Consider the following 22,226-nt stretch of genomic DNA (forward strand, 5'->3'; position numbering starts at 1 on the left):
CGTGCTCTCATGCACTAAAAGGCAGCCAAAAATACTATATGAATTATTATCTATTCCTTTTCCTAGGCAAACTTCTGCCCACTAATCATGTCATATATGATGCTTACTCTTTATTTTCAAATTTCATTTTCAAAATTAACATTAGGCTTACAACCATACACTATCTAAGTGAGCATCAAACTCATTTTCACTTTTATTATATATATATTCATTACTTCCAAACTTAATACATACATCTTCATCAAACTCATCATCGACTATTCAATTTCATAACACATTGCAAATTGCAACTCATTTCAACATCACTATTAAAACTTCTAAAAATTCATTTCACAATTACACAAGTACATAGTTTCATGGTATGTTACACATACTCAAAATTCACATTTGTACAAGCCAAATACACACGTTTTGAATTATAATACAGTTAATAAATAACTGCTCAAAGTAGGGTTCTCCTGGTTACTTCAAACCTTTGAGAGGTTAAAAGTTTACTCCTCAATATTCTAGCTTCCAAGCTTGATTTCCCAAGTCACGATGGTGCCCAAATGTTTAATATACAATTAGTCAAATTCTCAACTCATTAACAATGCCAAACACACATTTTCAACTCTCATCTTCTACTTTTAGATTACCCAATTGCCTATATTTTTCATGTTTGGGCTTACCCATTGAGTTTATTATCTATCTTTAGTCCCTAATAATATTAGTGAACCATTAAACTCCTATTAATGGTATTAGAACCCTTCCAACAACCCTTATAAATGTCATTTTCAAACATTAATGACATTAACTAACTAAGGATATCAATACTCATTACTTATAGGTTTAAATACTCCAATCAACCCCTATTAACTCTAGTTGAGTCAATGGATTTAGACCCATAACTTATACAGATAAAAAATCATCTCCCATTAATGAACCTTAACTAAAAACTTCATAAATGTGGAAGAAAAAGAGAGGGAAGGAGTTAAAGGTACTTATCTTAAGTGTTTTTAGCTTCAAAATTCTCCCAAACCTTCAAGGAAACAAGCTCTAGCAAAGTATAGCCATCCTCTTCATTTCCTCTTTCTCTTCTCTGTATGTTCTGCCTTAATTCATGACTTAAAATTGTAGAAAATGGGCTGTGTGCCATAACGCATGGTATAAAGAGATCCCTTCCCTCTTTAGTTGTTATCTGTGTGCTGCGACGGATATACTGCATGCCATAAATGTAGCCTAAACATATGTCCTTCATATTTTCTCCTCCTTTTAGTGCCCAGGTAGCCTGCCTTCACTTTATACTTATAATTAAGGCTGAAACACAACTAAATACATTCATTAGACCTCCCTGGCCATACACCATATAAAATCACTAAATTACTACAATTAAACTTGATTAATCCCTTAGTAATCCAAAGATTAAGATTTAGGATGTTATACTATGGCATATTGCATGTATTTTATAGCACTGCTATCATCATTTAATAACACTAAGGATGAACTTCTAACACGCCCCATTACTCCATTTGATGTTCGAATGAGGTGATCTAGGTGTCCAAAGAGAGATTTCTCTTAGCTTTAACTAATGACACTAATTTCATAGTCATAGCATTTTCTAATCAAAATTTAGACAGCCATTTCAAAAACTCACTTATTTACAATCCCGACACACAATTTAAGTGCCTAAATCACATGACAAGTGTTAAAATCTAAATTTATGCCCTAGATCACTTCAAAAGACTAACACAAACTACACTACAAACATATCTCACAAAACACATTTTTAATATTCAACTCCTTAATTACAAAAGCAGAAGGGGGAGCCTTAGATTTATAAATAATCATATCAATCCACAATGATCACAATCTCACTAACATCCTACTTATACTACTATTTTAGCCATATAGTAGATTTCTCAATCAGTATATATACACCTCAGGGCTCAAAATACACAATATAGTTTAACAATATCCTAATACAAGAAAGCCCAAAAATATAGACAACCCTAGTTGGCAATATCATTTAAGTTATACACATAAAAATAATCAAAATAAATGAGGCTTACTAATTATTATGATTAAAGTCTTAAACCTTAATTTATTTTTCCTCGTTTGTGTCCCGATGAGCTATTTCTTGTAATACTAAAAATAAAGGGGTAAGTACAATCACTCAATAAATAAGATCTATCTAACTTATACTAATGCATGGTAATCAATTTAAATACTAATGGAAAGGATATTCAATTTCAAATCATTTAACATGTCTAAGAGCATAATTCAAAATTCTCATTTATAATAACATATGCTCATGAGATAATGATTTAGTAGTACAATTTCATAAAGAAATAAGACTAATCACATGATTTATTTTACTAGGGTCATAATAAAGACAACCATATGTCATTTTATCACTATACGCATTATCACACCTCTTTTATATTCTTCTTATGCCTTTGACACGAAATTATGGGCTATGACATGTTGGGATTGTTTATACATTGAAACTACCTTAGCCAAATACACATGAAAGGTTACCCGGTCATGGTTGTCCAACTTACTTTTCGATCACAACTTCTCCCATTTATCACACTATAAAGTGTCATCTTCACTAAACTAGTTTCCTCTTTGAAAGAGTGGATAACTAGCTGTGTTTAAATTCCTCGTTGAACCAATGGGATAGTGCCTTTTTGAATATGTGGGACAATATGAATAATAAATCCAAATTAACCATCGAGCTCTGATGGAAACCTTACTGTGTAGATTTAGTTTCTTACTCCCTTCCTTAGGTGAACTCCTGCTTCTTAAAATCATACCGTGCATCAAAAATTTAATTTTTTATAGCATACAATTATTCCACACATTAACATGTCAATTCCCTTCACTGTACTCTATATTTTCTTAATTTACAATTGATCATAGAACTCCACATTACACATAATCATTAAACTTCCCAAAACACACAATCATATAACTCCATTTACAAGTAGTCATTAAACTTCACCTATCACACAATCATTGAACTCCTCATAATACACGCATTCTTTAAACTCCATAAATGACATATCTTAAGACCTCAAAAACACTATTTCATTGCACTTTTCACTCATCAAGTCATTGAACTTCACTTAACACAAAATCATTAAACTTCATTAACAAATCACATCATTGGACTCCAAAGGAAACACATAATTGAACTTTATAAGATCATTATATTGGATTTTCATTTAAGTCATGCCACACTTGCATTTTATTCAATTTTGCAAATTTTAATTATCAAGTATAACTCAATAAATCAATTAACACACAAAAGTATAAGAAAGAATTTCCTCGATTATCTTAAACTTTTGAGAGGTCAAAGGTTTATCCCTCGTCTTCATACTCTCAATGATTCCATGAAGCTTGAATGGTGCCAAATGTGATTACTTTACAATTAATCATTATATAATTTATTAATATCCCTTTTTGCTTAATTTTCACTATCCAGTTCAATACTTCTTCACTCTTAAGATTCATACCCCTCACATACAAAGGTACTCATAGGCTTTTTTTAAGCTTCTTTCAACTTTTATTAATTTTATTGAACTCTTAAATAACCATTAATAGAGCCATATTACTTCAACCACCTCATTATTAGTGGATTTTCGTCCATTTATGGCCCCAACCAACTAAAAACACATGGAATCATAAATGCTAGGTTTAGATAGCTCAATCAACTCCTATTAACTCTATTTAAGTCAATAGGTGTAGACTTATAGCTCTATGAGCTGAGAATCATCTTTGTAAACCAAACTCTAACTCCCATCATCAAGGAAAATAGAAGAGAAAGAGAGATTTAGGCTTAGAAAACTTACCTCTAGTATTTAGAAGCTTCAAAACACTTCTAATACTTCAACCTTTTAAGCCCTAGCAAAGTTTCTCGTGTCTCGCTTGTGCATCTTTTAGTTCCTCAATGTTTTTTGTCTATTTTTGTGATTTAATTTTGTAAAATTTGTACCATACATTGTGACATGTGATATAAAGAGGGGTCTTCATACACTACTAGCCCATGCGCCATGGCTTCTCGTGCATGCATTGCGGCATGTGTCACAGAGCCTTTTCTATTTATTGTTCTCATTTTTTGATGCTCGAGTGACCTGACTTTGCTTTGGACTTAATTCTAAGGCTGAAATGATAACTAAAACACCCACTCTCTATAACCACACACCCCATTAATTTACTTAATTAATCTTCATTTATTCAACTAATTAAGGGTTAAATTCTTCAGGATTTTACATGAGTCGTTGTTCTCAAGTTCATCCTTAAAGATTCCACACAAAACTTACTGCATGCAATTCACAACAAGTTGCTTGTATGGTAATATGAAATTGAAGAATTCCAAGGAAGCATTTAAGGAATGAAGCGGGCGATAAAGAAATCAAGTTTTGAGGTATGGGGAGGATTGAAAATGTTGGAGAATGGCATCTTTTTGGGATTCCAAAGTGATGGTGAAATTTTCTCGATTTCATTTGATTTGGGGGGGTTTGGGACAGTTGAGAACAAAGCATCTAAGTCACCTAAATGCATGGGTTTGCTTGACATTTCGTTAGATAGAAAATATGATAATATTGCTTGGACACCACTTGCATGCTTTGTTTCTTTCTCTTTCCCTTACTTTGTTCTTTTGTTTAGCTTCAACTGAAGCATTCATGGAAACTAGAGGGATCAAGATCGAGAATGAGCTCAGGCTAAGGTACGGTGCTTGTATTCTTTGTGAGGGAGAAAGAGGTGTCAAGCTTGGAGGGGGAGATGGCCGTGAGAGGCAGGATGTTAGAGGGTTCCATGAAGACGAGCAAGAAAAGAATGAGGAAGAAGAGGAACGACAAAATAGATGATATGTGTATATTTCATTGTCAAACCAAGAGATTTAATGGTCAATGTTTGTTTGGAATAATGATTGGATAACATTACACCCTTTTTAAAAATTTCAAGATGACATTACTTCAACAAAAAATTTAAAATACTAGATGCTCATTGTGAAAAAGTTTTAGAATACTTTTGCCCTTTAATCTTAGAAAAAATTATCAAAATTTGCTTGAGCCCATCAAGGCCAACAACACATGTATTTGCTTTTCAAATGGCACGGTCAATTGTGAGACGATTCAATCTATTGTGCCTCTCTATATATATTTGTATGTGTGCCTGCATTTATGGATAGCGAGTTTTCATTTGAATTAAAGTTTAACGAGGGCGTGTGTGTGTGTGCAAAGAACTGGGTTTAAAATTGTGAGTTGGGAAGCAAAGTGTGACAAATGAACATCAACAACGAAATTAAAGTCGACATTTCATTGCGCTAAATATTAATCAGTAATATTTAATGGCCTCTAAGTTGAAACTAATCGCGTCTTTATACTAAATATTAAATAAACCTCTCCAACAAGAAGCTAGCAGCTGGAACGTTCATCCACGGATACACTCCAAGCGTACTATATGCATTACAAGTCAACGATTGTGTTTTTTTCCCCCTTTCTTTTTCTGAGGTCACACGGAATTTTGATGTCAGGGATGACGATTGGCGATAGAAATATTAAATTAATTATAAGTCTCACTAACTCTGCTCTGCATGCGCGTATCAGCGGCATTATTACTATCAACTGTTTGTTTTGATGTATGCTGCCGTTGCCTTGCCATTCATTCATAGTTTATTATATTCATATGTAATATATATATATATATATATATATTGATGGTTGATTTTGATTACCTGAAATACTATTAAACTCTAAATCAAACTCTAAATCAACACTAGTATGGTCTTCAAGTACATAAACAAACAAGGCTTTAGAAGGAACTCGTACATACGGATGAGTAAGCATATCTACGGTGGTGTCTTCTTTATTGTAGTCCGTGGGAATTTTGACGTCATGGATGACACTTGGTGATATATATTAATCGAACGGAGTTTAGCTAATTCTTCCTTGCATGCGTAATGCCTCATTATTGAATATTTTGTTTTTATATGATGCTCCTTTTTTTTCATTATTATCCTTACAATTAAGCTGAAGTCCTAATCATTTTGCAGCGTCTGATAAATAAATTGCATTATTTATGATTTATAAATAATACAATTTGATATAAGTTTTGTATTGATATTGATGATTAATATGATTGATATCAATGTTTGGTGTTAATTAAACCAAGATAAGTCAAGAGAAACCCAGCAAAACTGAGTACAGGTTCTCTCTAGTTTAGTTTTTATAATGTTAAGATTGAATTATTATTTGATTTACTCATCGCTTTGGTTGAATTTGATTTTGTTTGAATCAAGCCGAACCGCCCAAGACAAAGAGATTTGGATTTAAATTCTCTGAATTTAATATTGGTGAATCTATATAAAATTTTTATTTTTAAGAAAGAGAGGGTAGATTTATATTTTATAAAAAAATAAAATGAATAAAAAATGCTAAAAAAAACTTCATACAAATTTGATATTTTTTTTTACTATTAAATACTTAGTTGACAAAACACGTGACATCTTAAATACTATACCACGTGTTTTGGTAAAAAATAGAGGTACCAATTACTCAATATTATTAAACCTTAGAGCGTTGGTTACTCTGTCATAAATAGCACTTTAAAAACAAAAATATTCTTTCATCTGAAATTAACGTGTTAACGGTCAACTTCAAAATATATTACTCAGAGGATCATATTGTATTAATTTTGATATTTGAGGCGCGGAATAATTCTAACAAATAATTTAGAATATTCAGTAATACTCGCAAAATAATTCAACGACAAAAAAAGCCCAGGCTTTGCGTGGTCAAATCAGTTGGTTTGATTAGGCTTACTTTTATCTAAAACTAATTAAACCAAACCAAGTCGTTGAAGTCTAATCACACAGCGGAGGAATATTCTGGGTTTTTTAGAGCCCAACAAATTATTTTAATTCTGGTCCTTGGGCCCAATAATTGCTTTGAGAGATTATCTTCCAATAAGATCACATGAGCCCGGCCCATTATATTCTCCCTAATGATCACGAGCTTACGGACGGAAAGAGGACCAGGAATGCCTTCCGTTTATCTTCAACAAGCATGTTGACGCAGAGAGAGAATTGAGCTCGCCATCTTACGGTAGCGTAGTCAGCTATGACTGTATCTCTGGGAGTGTCTCCCTTAGGCTCAATTTTAGTGCATTTACCTCGGCAATTAGTTGTTACTTCCACTGAAATTTTGCGAGCACGTTCTGTTTCAAAATTGGGCTTCCATTCTTTGCAGTTAAGGAGAACTTCGTCCCCGAGAAGGATCGTCATTCGAGCTGCCAGAATGGAGTCCACAAGGGTCACCTTGGGTTTTAGAGCCCCGGACTTTCAGGTGTCTACTCTCCTGTTCTTGGGTCTTTGATTGTCATTTTACCAAGGAATATACTAGTTCTTGAAAAAAAAGTTAATCGCCATTTTCCTCCTGTATTGTTGTTGGATGGATTTAATTAGCTTCCAGAGCCTCTCACCGGGAAAATATGGAAATTAGAAGATTTTGAAGGATACCCAGCCCTTCTGGTAAGATGGCATGTGCTAGACAGAGCTTCTGCTGTCGATCATTTCTGCTTTTTATCATATGTCTGCCTTGCCCTTTTGTTATATAATGATTTGGATTTTAAAATTGATGAGACAGTGCTATGAAATATGGATTATGAGAGACAAGGAGAATAAGACTTGAATTACTGATGATATCCTGAAACGTAAAGTATTAAAGAGAAGGATTCTGACTTCTGAGAGGGGAATGGTAAATATCTAAGGGTGCAACCTCATTCATCAGCAAACAAGTTTGTGCAACTCGACTTGAATTTATTTAAAATAAAATGCGAAGGAAAAGTCATACCATCTTGTCATTGAGAATAAACATGATTTAAATAATCTGTCTCTCAAGTTACTTTGCATAAATTACAGTACATGGTGTATATGTGAGTTAATTTTATTTCGTAATCTAGATTTATTTCTCTTAATTTGTTGGCATAAATATTCCATATTTAGAGTCTTAAGATAACATATAGTTGGAGCTGGTCATGCTGCTAATTTCTGGAATGCAGTCAGGGGTTTCAAAGGGATCATTTAGGCACTGTAAAAATTAAGCACGAGTAAAGATTTCACTAAAAACTTTTCAGGTGTAGCGTTCACTCAGTTTTTGCTTTCAAGGTTACACTTTCTATATTTTACTTAACATTATTTATAATTATATGGTTTATCAATAAAATTTAACACAATATTTGAGGGTGTTCTACTTGTCCCGGTCAAATTAGACGGGTCTTTCTAGGTCCTAAAAAAGGGACAGGATGAAAAGGGATTTAGGATAGGATGGGACATGATATCGCTCTTTTCCAGTCCCGTATATTACACACACACACACACATTCATACATATTATTTTTTCTTTTGAAAATATGTATTAAATATATTAATTGTATTGATATAATTTATTCTTATATTAATGTATTATAATTTCAATGTTTGCCATCTTTATTCAAAACTAAAAAGTCTTGATATAGATAATTTTAATGACACAGAGCAAGCAATATGAGTAATCTCATTTTTTACAATATGTTAATTATATTAATATAATTTATTATTATATTTATCTATTTAATAATATTTGTTTATATTATATTTTTTGCTTTATTTTTGGATGAGTTAATAGTTTCAAATATTTTAACTAAAGAGAAAGAACAATAACTTGATATTATGCTTGATTTGTTTGTTACTATTGCTCTTGTAATTTAGAGATCACTTTTGGCTATTGTCATGATGTGTTATCTCTTATGTGTACATGACTTTAAGTTATAAACTTGTAATTGTTATTGATGTAATTTAATAATTGAAGGACAAGATAACTTTCGATATGGGACGAGACAAGGGACAAGGGTGTTCCAGTTCTATCCCATCTTGTGAACACCCCTAATAATATTGATAGAAGTCTTTTTTTTTTTTTGCCAATGACATAAGTCTAACTGTATCTAAATCAAATTAAAGATATTACAATTAAAATAAAAAACCTAATTACAAAATTTTAAACTATGGGAACCAAATTGAAAATTGAATGGAAACTAGGGAAAATTAATTCATAAGTCCTTATAATTCTTCTCAATTTTAAATTAGGTTTTTGTAGCTTATTTTACTTGAATTGGACCCTTATAGTTTTTTAAATTTTGAATTAGCTCCCTGAAAGTTAAAATTCTTAATTTTTTTCTTTTTTTAAAAAAATGAAATTGAGCATTTTTATATTTTTATTAAATGATTATATAATTTTAGAATTAATTATATACTAATTTTTACAACTCAAACCTTATTTTATTTTTACATTTCATTGCCCGTATCTTGGAAAACATGGGTTATTATCACTAGCTATCTAGACTAATCCAAACTCCTACTGTATGAGATCATTACTACCAATAGAGGCGTCATGTATCTTTAGTATCTTTATTTAACACAACTACATATTATAGGACTTGACCTCAAAACTCTAGAATAAGCTAATTCAACTCGCTCAACCAGTTGAATTAAATGCCTCTTGATAAAATTTAAAATTTATATAATTAAATTATGTATTCTTAATAATTTTTGAACATATGGAATTTTCATAAAAATAAATAAATAATGGTCAACATTGTATCAAATTAAATTAAATTTTCTTTTTTCTTTTTCAGTCAAAGATATTAAATCAAATTTTCTATAAACACCAAAAGTGTTTTTGTTTTGAAAAAGTTAATTATTCATTAACATTTTAATCTTTAGGGATTAACATATTTAATGGATCAAATTATAAGGGTTTAATTCAAATAAAATAAATTATAGAGACTTAATTTAAAATTGATTGAAAAAACTATAAGGACCTGCGGATTAATTTTTTCATGAAATTATAAGGACTAAGAATAATTTAACCAGAGAACACTACAATGAGTGAAAAGGTCAAGTAACATGACCACAAATTAGAAGCTTCAAATTGTATTCACTAGTTTGTTAGTCTAAGAGATTGGGTACCAGTTAATCACCGAACCTGGTGATTGTTTTAAAATTAACTCCCTGACTTGCGAAGAAAATATTTTTGTAGAATGTTGACTCGATATGCTGGTTCCTATCTGCTTCATAGTTCATAGAGAGTTTGTCTTGGTCTAGGTGAACTACTTTCTTTTCTTTGATGCATTGAGCAAACATACTCAAAAATTATTTTTGTTCCTCTTCATTAATTATTCAGCCTTATTATATAAATTTTATGGGCGTTTTGGTAATAATTACCTCTCTAGTTGGAGTATTCTCTACTTTAATGAAAGGCTGTTCTCCTTCGTTGCTTTCAATGTTACCTCTCTAGTTGGAGTATTCACTAATTTAATGAAAGGCTGATCTCCTTCGTTGCTTTCAATATTGACCATGCTTTTCTTGGTTTTTTGGGTGAAAAGGAATATCATTAATACTATGGAATAATTACAATGGGTACAAAAGTATACAAAACAGGTAGGAAAACAAGTTAATACAAACTAAGCCGCATGTTCAATAGTTTTAACGAGATCATGGGCTTGAACAATAAATTCAACTAGAGCATAAGCCGAATTTACAATGGATTGAGGGGTGAGAATTTCATCAGCAAACATTCTTCTGTTTCTCTTAGACCACAATCTCGAATTGAGTAGGCCGAATCGGAGTCTCCAGTGAGTACCGACCATGCTTTTCTTGTTTTAATTTATGTTTTTCACTTTATGTTCACACAGGTTATGTTTATATGCAATCACTGTCCGTTTGTCAAACACCTGAAAAAAGATATAGCAAAGCTTACAAATTTCTACATGCAGGTAGCAAATTTGTCTACCTCTTCTTTTAGCAGAAGCATGTACTTGCATAAGCAAAATGTTAAAAACAATCACCTTTTGTCTTCCTACAGAAAGGACTTGCTGTCATTGCTATTTCTTCAAATTCGGTGACCACACATCCCCAGGTTCTTGTAATTTTATATTTGACGATAAAGCTTTTTTGAAGCTACTGTAGTTTGTCCAACATGGGATAGTTTGTCAGGATGGACCAGAATTTATGGCCGAAGAAGCTAGGCTGTTCAACTATCCTTTCCCATATCTCTATGATGAGGTATGCTGCAGTAAATTTCAACGTGTTCATTGTTAATTATTTGCTTTAATAGCTGCACGAATGCTTAACTGGCTTTGTTTGTTCACTGTAATTATCAACTGACTACTTTTGGTGAAAATCAACATCGTTATGTTCACACACACACACACTAACATGATGAACTCATTTGTTAGATTCTCTATAGTCCACTTTTACAGCTTAAAATTGGGCTGCTTGTCCTCCTGTCACTGACGTGGAATGAATTTGATACTGATAACTGGTAGATAGAACTATTTCATTCATAAAATTTATTGCATATTCATTCTGAAGTTTTGAGAAATCTGAGACCTGATATGAAGTATATCCCTAGGAATACCAATTTCTCAAGATATGAATACAACACAATGCAACTCGTTTATCACTATATTTTCATTAGCATGTGTTAAGTATTTATTTTGTTTCTTAGTCATACTGGCAGATGTATAATAATTTCGGAACTCCCTTTTCTGATAGCATGTTCTCATGAAAAAGCAACAGCAGAGGGTTTTTAGCTGACAAGGTTGATTAAAAACAAATAATTTATTGAAGAATTCATGAATTCTTCATTGTCTTTCTCGAATTTGGTAAAATCTCACATGATCTAGTGGTATGTGTTGGAGTGCAGTCCCAAGATGTTGCAAGAGATTTTGGAGCAGTCTGTACTCCGGAATTTTACCTATTTAAAAAGGTAATCACTTCTAGGGCGCCCTGTCTCTTGCAAATTGATAGGTTAAAATCTACCTTGTGAACTGGCATATCGGTTTCCTTTGTGGTTCAGTATTAATCCTGAATTTACAAAGGTTTGTGCTGGAGAGAGCTGGTAATGATATCCACTTCTTTGTTTGTTTGTTTGTTTGTTTTTTCTTTTTTGGGTATCAGTATCCACTTCTTTCTTTGAAATCCTAAATCAACCCTATTAAATGACAGGATGGGCGGAGGCCGTTTGAGCTAGTTTATCATGGGCAGTTTGATGATTCACGGCCCAATAGCAATGTGCCTGTCACTGGAAGGTTGGCTTCTTTAACTCTCAGCTTAAATTGTAAGCCAATGGATTTATCTTCACATTTGGTAACCTGTAAATTTGTTTAATAAATAAAGGGATCTGAGTTTGGCGATAGATCGAGTTCTTAGTGGCCAGCCAGTACCATCAGACCAAAAGCCCAGGTAACACGCTTCGCTATTTCTTTCAAATGTTCGGGCATCTTTGGTCACCGTCATGATCACGTGCTTAGAGTCATCATTTTTCTTTTTGTATGAAGTATTGGATGCAGCATAAAGTGGAACCCAGGGAAGAAGCTGGAATAATGGGAACTGCCAAAATCTCTCTCAACATATTCATGTGAGTTCCAGTTTCTCATTCTCTCCAAGGTGTTCTGGGATTTAGCGATTTACAGCCATTGTGATTTTGAAATATGCGACATTTACTGTTCTTTTCTTTTCTTCCAGTGTTCCTGTTTCATTCCATCACCCCGAGTTTCTAGAAAGTACTGTTTAAAAGGCAATAACGGTGTGCTGGCTGATTCTCCTGTTTGATGTATGTAGTATTGTGACTTATTTAACACGAAATTACATAATACGTTGAGGCTTGAGACAGTTGTTTTTACCCCCCGCTTATCAGTAGGCATGTGTTGCAACCAGTAGTTCTATTTTGTAATTCTTCTGGAAATTTTCCTGTTAGTTTTTGTAATATGAAAAAAGTTGACGTACTTGCATATATGCTTTGCAATATCACGGAGCGCGTTTGGGACAGCTTTAAATTGAATTTAGATCGAGTGGGTAGTTTAAGTTCACTCATTCGTGTCTCATTTTGATTAAATCAAATGACTATATAAGATTTTGTTATATAACATTCAGAAAATGCCAAATCTCAAATTTTTAAAGGGGACAATATATGTGAGGGATGCTCTAATCATGAGAATTGTTTTAAATTTTTTGAAGAAAATATATCCTATAATTTTCATATATTGATGAAATTCAATAGTTGTAATTAAAACATTTATTAAATGAATAAATTTAAATCACTCACTGAATTTTAATCCCTTTAAATTTAGTTGTTAATGTTATTATTATTTTTTTGGTCAACTCCAGAGTCAAAGTAATTTTATCATGCAAATATAAGCTTGCAACGTAAATTCATGCAGTAACTTTGTAAAAGTTTGCATATATTAGTAAATAATTATTAAAATATTTAACTATGCAGTTAAATGTAATATGCAATGACAAATTTATTTCAATATAATTCAAATTTTATTAATTTAAAATAAATTTAAGGGTAAGTCACATTAAAGTTCCAGGTAAGGAATTCAATAGTTAATAGGTCCTAATTGTGACAAAGCATCACAAATGACGTGTAAATACTACATAGGTTAACATGTAAAGGGGATCGATAAATTACTCGCTTGGGACCTTACTTGAAACTTCTGCGTGATTTTTTTCTAAATTTATTTTTATTTTACAATCCGTGATATTCAACGTGAAAACTTATATGTCTAAATAGATATTCCTAATTTAATTTTTATAAAAATAATTTTATACCAATGTTATTTTATCATACTAAAATTTTGTATCTGATTTGTATTGACCTTTTTTCTACATGAAATTTAAGTATAGTATTTTGTATTTTATATCGACAGGTTGGACTGTAGAACTACAATTATTTTTCTATACTCATTTTGAAATAAGTGTTTATTTCATATTATAAAACTTCGCTATATATTATTAGCAAGTGTTCGTTTGTGAACAATAAATATCAGACATGTCAAAGATGTTGAGTCTCAGTTGATAACAAAAAAGTCCTAAATTTTCTTACTACATTTCACTCGGATGTAAAAAATATGCAAGATTTGATAGAACAGATGTTTTTTTATTTTTATTGAAATTTAAAAAGATTACAAGGTTAAATTGAAGGTAAAAACTAACTATTAAATCTAAAAAGCTATGAGTATAAAATGCGAGTCTTTGTTAAGTGTTGATTGTCTTTCTTTTGTGTTTTTGTATTCTATTTATAGTGTTAGAGTGATGGTAGCCTCTTCCTTAAAATCTAGAATATTCTATCAAAGAATCAGGGATCTTCATGGCACGATCTTTACTCAGTGTTCTTTATTTTTGATAATCAGCCTGTTTCATTAAGATATTTAGGCACGATGATACTACTCTTGTGTATTTTGGGATCACTTGAGATCGTGTCTTTATGTGCCAACAATCCAATGTTTACAACTAGCAGGATTTCAATATGTTCATCCTATTGTGACCTTTTATTAAACTCGAGGCCACTCCCTTTGCTCAAATTAGGATTGACTCTTCAATCATTCAACTCAAATAGCTTTATAACCTATCGACTGGTGTCTCATATTTTAATTCATACAGTAAGCTATGAAGTCTAAATGGTCACATTATATTGCCTGGTTAGAGTGATACGCTGAAATAGGATACATGCTAGTGTACTTCCCCCCCCCCCCTAAAAAAAATGAAATCGATTTGCACTTTTTACTTCTACATTTCTACATTCACTTTATAGATAGAGAATATACACATTGCTTTGCAATGATCAAAATGAGTCCATGCAAAACCTATCCATATTATGTTAATCGAAGGTCCATCCAAATTTAAAGGGATCCAAGTATAAAGTTTACTAGATTTACTGAATTAATATCGTGAACTCAACGACTTGATTGAGCTGGCTATAAAGATATGAATATTATAAAACAAGGGTATTAAAAATATTATAAAAATAATACATTACAATAATTAATAAAATAAATTGATTTAATAAAATATTTGCAAAAAATTGTAATGACGATTATTAAATCAATTTTTGTTATAGTTTTTTATTATAAATTTTTGAATTTGCTTTAAGTTTTATTTGTATTGTAGGTTTTTGGGGAAAAAATTCTTATTTCTAGGTCAAAATAAACCCTTATATTAGCGAAAACCAGAACGTAGCATGAGATCAAGCACAATCTTTAATCATTTAGCACTGCTATCAAGATGTGGCCCTGAAAAAAAAAATTAAAATTAAAATTTCATTTGCTTGACCTATATGTAAAGGGCAGACATGCGCTTTTATGCGTTGTTGTTGTCTTGTTCTTTTTAGTCACAAAAGGCAATTTACTCATCATCCCGATCAGAGAAGATCGCATGGCTTGCATGAAGATATCCATCCATACAAGTTTATTTGGCGAAGCTATTAACACTCGAAAAAACTCGTCTTCTTTGTGGCACAATGTACTCGAATTGTCGTCATCAGCGTGACACGTCCTCCTTGCTAATTTCTGATATGCTCATCCGGCGAAATCTATTATTCTAAGACACTTTAATTGAGTATAATAGAATCCTCCTTTCATTGCCTTTGTCGTTATTGTTTCTTTAGTACACTTGTCTGCTCCCAAAAATCTGTGTGGTAGGTTCTTATATGCATCTATTTTGTATCATTGATTCCGCCCTACAATTCAGATTCTGCCTCCAAAATACACGTGTAGTGTCTGATCATGTCTGCTGTAGCATAAATTCGCTAAACATGGTAGGTTGGTTGTGTAAAGAAAGAAAGCGATAGGTCATAGCTTCTCATATGATGATTCTCCTTTTTTCCTTGAATTCAGTTTCATTCATGGCTGATTACAACACCAAATCTATTGAATACCATCACTGTAGCTTTTTTCTTTTCTCTTTTCCTGCTCTACAGCATGATTGTTTGGTATCAGCTGTGGGCAATTCTTGCCTAATCCTCACTGTGTTTATAATTAACAAACAAGATTAATCCGAGCATGTGGAACCCAGATAGAGATAGGAAGAATTCTGTGGCTGCAGATAATATATCTGAGCTCTATTTGTCAAATTGTACTTTTCTACGAGTCATTCCACATATCCTCCTTCCCATTCGAATTTTATTGTTATAATCTACAATCCAGTAGATTATATAATATGATGTTCTGGATCTACATCGAGATGTACAATCTTAACCTTTTCACTTGAGGTTCATGTTTCTTGAATGGGAAAATTCTGTGGTTACTTAACATGGGTGATTGCTGGCGTTCTTAACTAGTGGACATCTGATCCATTGCACTGTATCTGTAGGCCTAGGATGGTCTCCTATCACATGACTAAGAGCTACGTATCTTTCATGAACATGGATCACCGGATCTCTCTATCTTCACAGAAATGATTGTTGGGACATTTGAGAGGGTGGTGGCCCAGATGCTTCTCTATGATTTTTGCCCTCTATGAGCTTAACGCCAAGATAGACCCTGTCAGCTAGGCTTTTCTCTGGCCTTTCTCTCCATTCATTTGGATGCCGTGTCCGTTTTCCCAGGTTCCTTATCTAATAGATGCTAAGGTTAATTCAACCTATGAAAGTCAGTTACTTTAACACGCTGATCAATATGACTACTTCCTCTGCCATTTGTCGTCGGCAGAAACAGGTCTTTTAGACCTGAGTCCTCAAAGAATGCTCTTTACTGGACTGGATTATGCTGTACTCTATTGCTATGTGACAAGACTGTTACATCCACTTACAAAATAAATTATACACGACACTGTATTTTATTCTTATAAAAAGGATACATGAATGATACTCTTTCTATGAAATGGCGGACTTACGAGGGATGGATGGTTCCAGTATCTTTGGTTTTCTTTGAAGTTTGAACTGAAGAGTTAGCCTGTATATGTATAGCTTCCATTCAAAAGGCAGATATATGGAATAGCTATTTGATACTAATCTATACAATTATTTTGTCACTTCGAATGAACAAATATATTAATTAACGTGAGGGGATTAGGAAGAAGATGACGAGGAGGAGGATTCTATTAGTGGTTCACATGATCTGGAGAAACTTGAACAGTGAACTGCCACTTTTGGATTGGTGACTTCTCCTTTTTGGAGAAAACTTGGTTTCTCGAAAATGTCAGTTTCATGCCTGATCTCCTTGAGCATTGCTGTTACATCTTTCATGGTGGGTCGTTCCTCTGGGGATGGATTTACACATAAGAGAGCCACCCCTAGCACTTGAAGCATCTCTGGCGTTCTAGTACCACATTGCAATACTAGTTGCTGGTCAAGAATTGAGGTGAATTCCCTTTTCTTCTCTCTGATTTCCCTGCTAACCCAACTGACAATGTGGGCACCCTCTGGAATCCTATTATCAGTTGGCTCCATCCCCGTTAACACCTCCAGCAGCACCACACCATAACTATACACATCACTTTTCTCTGTGATCCTTAGGCTGTATCCATATTCTGCAGTTTCACAGAAGAATCCTCTCATTAGTCACAAGTCAATTGGCATGGGAAATGAACCGACATAATGATAAAAAGTTGGTTTTTTTAACAAATCAATGATACATAGCACAGAAAATTACTAACTGGTTTAAGGAGCCTCAGAGCAGATATACTTACCGGGAGCTATGTACCCATAAGAGCCTGCAACTATGGCAGAGGCTTTTGAACACTCGGAGGAATTCACCAATTTTGCAAGACCAAAATCTGCAATAAAAGCTTCAAATTGTGGTCCTACCAAGATGTTGTTAGCCTTAATGTCCCTATGGACTATTGGAGGTATACAATCATGATGCAGATATTCTAAACCTTGAGCTGCTCCCAGTATGATCTTATACCTTGCATCCCAATCCAAGAACAACCTCTTTTCATGGAGCAACCCGCACAAACTCCCATTGCTGATATAATCAAATAGAAGTAATCTCGTTCTTCCATTGTTACAGCATCCGAGAAGCCTGACTATATTTTTATGTCTTATTGATCCCAACGTCTGAACTTCTGCAGAAAACAAATCTCTCTCTGGTGGCTCGTCATTCTTTACTGGCCACAGCTTCTTCACTGCAATTATCTGTTTCATTGGAGTCTCTACTCGATAAACAATCCCTGAGCAACCCTTTCCAACAACGTTTGAATCTGATAACTTTGTGACAATGTCATTAATGGAGAAGTTAAGTTTTTGAAATGGAGTAAAAGTCCATTCCATTTCACTTTCTTCATCAAATCTCCTCTCAAATGTGGCCCCGTGAATTCTCAGGGCAAAAATTACTCCAAAAGTCACAAACATAGCTGTTAAAATAACACCAAGAAAAGTGTAAATGATAACATTTCTTACTGACTTGATGCTTTGGTGATTTCGATTCATTTCACAGTTGTTAATGCAGAGCTCAGGGTTACCTACAAATGCAGCAGCAGGGAGATCATGAAAGAACTTCGTATCTGGAAGTGAACCATAAAAACTATTGTAGGAGACATTCAAAGACACTAAATTGTCAAGACTACCCAGTATTCTGAGGCTGCCTGTTAGCTTGTTGTGGGAGAGGTCCAAGTTGGAAAGTTTTGAGAGATTTGAGAAGCTCTCTGGAATGGGACCTGTTAGAGAGTTCCAACTCAAGTTCAAGAGGATATCGAGTCCTTGCAATTGGCCAATCTCATCTGGGATGGAACCAGAGATTCTGTTGTTGCTAATATCCAGCAACTGCAAATTCGTACAAAGGCCCATTGATTGAGGGATGAGACCTGTAATGCCGTTGCCACTGATTATTAACTTATTTAAAGATGTAAGCTTGCCCAAATTTTGGGGAATACTTCCACTTATTCTGTTCGTAGAAAGATCTAAGACATTAAGAACAACTAGGAATTCGAAAGAGGAAGGAATTGTTCCTTGCAACTGATTCCTGTGCAAGTCAAGCATTTCTAGCTGATTGCAGTTGCCAATTTGGCCGGGAATTTCTCCATTGAGTAGATTATCTGACAATTCGAGAAAGCTCAATCTGCTTAAAAGACCTATTTCTGGTGGAATTGAACCACTAAGGCTGTTTGATCCTAGCCGTAGCCTGACCAAGTTGGTGCAGCTGCCAATATCTGGTGGAAGTTGACCTGAAAGTCGATTTGATATCAGCAAGAGTTGAGTTAAGTTCTCTAGATGAAAAAGAGAACTTGGAATTGACCCAGTGAGGAAATTGTGTGAGAGATCAAGTGCCTCAAGTTTCTCACAGTTGGATAGTTCTGTTGGTATGCTTCCATATAGTTGGTTCTGCCAAGCAAAGAACAAGGTGAGTTCTTTCAGTTGTCCCATGACAGGTGGAATCTCTCCAGAGAATCTGTTGTTATCTAATTCAAGCTGCTTCAGTCTGGAAAAATTGCCAATAAAGGAAGGTATTTCTCCAGAAATGTTATTATCAGAGAGAAGAAGCCCCTCCAATAAGAGCAAATTTCTAAGAGTCACAGGGAGCTCACCTTCCAAGGAATTCAAAGAAAAATCCACAACCATCAGACTTGTACAGTTCCCCAGACTTTCTGGAACGGTGCCAGTTAAATTGTTCTGCCATAGCATTACTCTCCTTAGGCTTTTCATGAAACCCAATTCATAAGGAATGTTACCAGAAAGCTGATTTTCATATAGAAACAAATTTTCCAAGGCTGAGCAATTATGAACCTCTGGTGGGATGTGACCTGTGAGGTTTGCTGTGTAGACAGAAAGCGTCTTGAGATTCTTAAGTTCTCCTATACTTGATGGAATCTCCCCTGAAATCCCAGTATCTGCAAGACCCAGAAAAGTGAGAGCTTTGCAGTTTGAAATCTGCATTGGAATCTCTCCATGGATTCCCTGATTTCCACCTGCTCGAAACATTTCTAGATCCTTCAAATGGCCTATCTCTCTAGGAATCTTGCCGGAGAGCTGGTTATCATACAGTTCCAGCAGACGAAGCTTGGAACAGTTCCCAATTTCTGTTGGAATTTCACCATGTAAGGAATTTGAATTTAATTTTAACCACTGCAGATTAGGTAACTTTCCTATTTCTGCAGGAATGGTTCCTGTTAAAGCATTGAAGCTGAGGTCCAAAGAAACCAGAGACGACAAGTTCCCTACTGAACTTGGAATCTCACCAGTCAGATTTCCATTTGAGATGACAAGAGCAGTGAGGTGGCCAAAAGAGAGGAGTTGCTTTGGGAAGCTGCTACGAAGATTGACAGATGTTATTACGATATCTGAAACAAACCCATCTTTGGAACATTTTATATAATCCCATTTGCAAGGACTTTTGTCGGTTGGATTCCATGAAGAGAATGAAGTAGCAGAATCAGAGGAACTGAATGTTGAAAGCCATGAAAGTAGGGAGAGACCTTCCTGGTTCAGAGTATAGACGGATGGAAACAAGGGGATATTAAGAAACATGATAAAGAGAGTTATTGCATTGCTTGACATGATGAGGTCGGTGTGTTGCTACTGTTCTATCTCATCCAAACTGCACTGCACTGGTCTCTCAAAATTACTCTGTATGTTCCCTTTATCATTGATAGTTGGATATTGAATTCCCATTACGCCATTTAAAGTTAATGATAAAGACGCAGATTGTTCCTTTATTCTCCTTCCTCAAACAGTATTTCTTGTTTATCTTCGAAGCAAATTTACTGCATGAACAGTAGAAACGGACAAACTTGAAGGTCGGTAAAGTAAGTACTAAATGCGGTGAATGGTAATTGAAGGTTGACTTTTTACTTGGTTAAGTAATAAATATTATTGACCCTTTCAATAATTTTTGTATGTAGAACTGAAGTTTCAAAACTGCAAGAGCACAATAAATAGCGACCTTCTGTAATGTATCATATACCGTATTTCTGGTATATTGAGAAAAATTTTCGTACAAGTTTCAGTGGTATGTAATGGAGCTATTAGCCAGATGTGAAGTAAGAGAATATCGGCTTTGAAAATGACTGTGCTGGCTTATATATTGTTTTCTGGATGGTAACTTGCCTGACACATGATAGGACAATATGACTGGGAAAATAGAAGTGCTCTCCTGAGCTGTTGCGATTTTTTTTTTTTAAATCCTCTAAGAATATCTCGGTCTCCTCCTCTATCCTCTTATTCTTCTCTTTCAGTGATAGTGTTCCTTTTATTTATTTATTTATTATGTTTTTCTGTTGTAGAAAAATTGTTTATTTGTTGTGAAGCGCACAACAGCAGTTTTTCTTCATCCCAGTCCTTTTAGGTGCTAGTGACACAAGTTGCTGCGAATTTCTGAAGCCACCATAATGATGGTTCATCTAATTCGGCATAACAATCCATTATCTGAGATGGACCAGGCAACACCCAACAAATTTAAATAATAGGCTTACTAATGAAAAAAAAAAAAATGGTACTGTGGTAGAGACCACAAAGCCTCAACCTTTTCTGTTATACATGCATGGTGAGGTCTCAAAATCATATTATATTTGACAAAGTCGTTTCTTATCATGAAAGTCAGCCAGTGACCTTCCAAAAGGACAGTGATATAGGTGCATATACACCTTTCTTCCAATAATGTATGCATGAACCTTCCTCCAATTTCAATCTGACACCGATCTAAATTTAACTCGCGTACTTTCTTATAGTAATGAACTCCCCAAGGCTTTGTTGGTCAAAACAAAGAACTCGCCAAGGCTATATAGGCCTCTCAGGAAAATGAGAATAGATCAGCAGGTCTTCCTGTGTCCATTGTGGCCATGTGGGTCAGGTCATGGATAAGGGTTGTGAATGGAATAGAGATATTTATGAGCCAGTATATTATTACCGAGTGACTCGTTCGTCGTATGTGATATGATTTAGAGAGATGTGGGTGTGGGTGTGGGTGTGGTGGTGTTAGTGTGAGGAGAACATCATAGAGAACTTTGAAACAAAGAAAACAAACAAACAGAAAAATTCAGAAGGCAGAAAACGATCTCTCAGGATCACGGGTCTCGCAGAGATGTCAAGTGAGACAGTATGGCCCAAGTTGTGGATTTGGAAGGTGGGGGCAAATCATTCCCCAACCACAACAACAGGTTACACACTAGGTTCTGCAATTGCTTCTTCTACCTTTCCCTTCCAAGATTGACTCTCTCTATCTCCCTTTGTCTAAAGGAAGCGACAAAATAAGGTGGCAAGTTACACTGTTACACTTTACATCAAGGAAATCAAAATCATCATCCTTGTTACAGTATGGTAAGAACTAAGAATTATTCAGATGAATCCTTGCCCGTGTTGACATCAGTGAATGTTAGGTTTCGCTAGAATACTGAGATAAGTATTGGGACGATGGAGAGGGCGACACAAACAGTTGTACAGAACAGTGTGATTGGTTGAGAAAGGCCAGGCAAGAGAAATGGACCCA

General features: G+C 34.2%; 2 protein-coding genes across 7 annotated transcripts; one reads left to right on the plus strand and one right to left on the minus strand.

Annotated features, from left to right (window-relative positions):
• Positions 1 to 6,997: 6,997 nt before the first annotated feature.
• On the plus strand, positions 6,998 to 12,865 carry LOC129303475 (uncharacterized). Of its 3 annotated transcripts, XM_054942818.1 has the most exons (11): positions 6,998 to 7,091; positions 7,236 to 7,331; positions 7,451 to 7,516; positions 10,716 to 10,796; positions 10,886 to 10,939; positions 11,017 to 11,085; positions 11,729 to 11,791; positions 12,031 to 12,113; positions 12,202 to 12,267; positions 12,363 to 12,442; positions 12,550 to 12,865. In XM_054942818.1, the coding sequence occupies exons 2-10, from the start codon at positions 7,284 to 7,286 to the stop codon at positions 12,406 to 12,408; spliced, it is 576 nt and encodes a 191-aa protein (XP_054798793.1). In that variant the 5' UTR covers positions 6,998 to 7,091; positions 7,236 to 7,283; the 3' UTR covers positions 12,409 to 12,442; positions 12,550 to 12,865. The 3 variants fall into 3 exon arrangements, with proteins under 3 accessions (XP_054798793.1, XP_054798792.1, XP_054798794.1); XM_054942817.1 differs by lacking the exon at positions 6,998 to 7,091 and having other exon boundaries at positions 7,098 to 7,331; XM_054942819.1 differs by lacking the exons at positions 6,998 to 7,091; positions 7,236 to 7,331 and adding an exon at positions 7,632 to 7,742 and having other exon boundaries at positions 7,482 to 7,516.
• A 3,089-nt stretch (positions 12,866 to 15,954) lies between these two features.
• LOC129303440 (LRR receptor-like serine/threonine-protein kinase RGI2) lies at positions 15,955 to 20,406 on the minus strand. 4 transcript variants are annotated; one of them, XR_008591490.1, is made up of 3 exons: positions 17,494 to 20,405; positions 16,663 to 17,334; positions 15,955 to 16,420 (listed from the first exon to the last, which is right to left on the minus strand). XR_008591490.1 is itself a non-coding variant. In XM_054942758.1 (3 exons), the coding sequence occupies exons 1-3, from the start codon at positions 20,297 to 20,299 to the stop codon at positions 16,874 to 16,876; spliced, it is 3,150 nt and encodes a 1,049-aa protein (XP_054798733.1). In that variant the 5' UTR covers positions 20,300 to 20,406; the 3' UTR covers positions 15,955 to 16,873. The 4 variants fall into 4 exon arrangements, 3 of the variants coding, with proteins under 3 accessions (XP_054798733.1, XP_054798732.1, XP_054798730.1); XM_054942758.1 differs by having other exon boundaries at positions 15,955 to 17,334; positions 17,494 to 18,969; positions 19,087 to 20,406; XM_054942757.1 differs by having other exon boundaries at positions 15,955 to 17,334; positions 17,494 to 18,267; positions 18,373 to 20,406.
• Between the last annotated feature and the right edge of the window lie 1,820 nt (positions 20,407 to 22,226).

The sequence above is a fragment of the Prosopis cineraria genome, unplaced genomic scaffold (genome assembly GCF_029017545.1).
Source record: "Prosopis cineraria cultivar Desert tree isolate PC_DT_omini unplaced genomic scaffold, ASM2901754v1 PC2, whole genome shotgun sequence".
In the NCBI taxonomy this organism is placed as follows: Eukaryota; Viridiplantae; Streptophyta; class Magnoliopsida; order Fabales; family Fabaceae; genus Prosopis; species Prosopis cineraria.

What these genes read in the sequence shown, in the direction of transcription:
- LOC129303475 (XM_054942817.1), top strand. Translation starts at nt 7,107, where the DNA reads ATGACTGTATCTCTGGGAGTGTCTCCCTTAGGCTCAATTTTAGTGCAT. An exon ending in AAGGATACCCAGCCCTTCTG is followed by an intron (nt 7,517 to 10,715) that starts GTAAGATGGCAT and finishes ATGTTCACACAG; the next exon opens with GTTATGTTTATATGCAATCA. An exon ending in AATTTTACCTATTTAAAAAG is followed by an intron (nt 11,792 to 12,030) that starts GTAATCACTTCT and finishes ATTAAATGACAG; the next exon opens with GATGGGCGGAGGCCGTTTGA.
- LOC129303440 (XM_054942755.1), bottom strand. Translation starts at nt 20,299, where the DNA reads ATGTCAAGCAATGCAATAACTCTCTTTATCATGTTTCTTAATATCCCC. An exon ending in TTATGGGTACATAGCTCCCG is followed by an intron (nt 17,335 to 17,493) that starts GTAAGTATATCT and finishes GTGAAACTGCAG; the next exon opens with AATATGGATACAGCCTAAGG.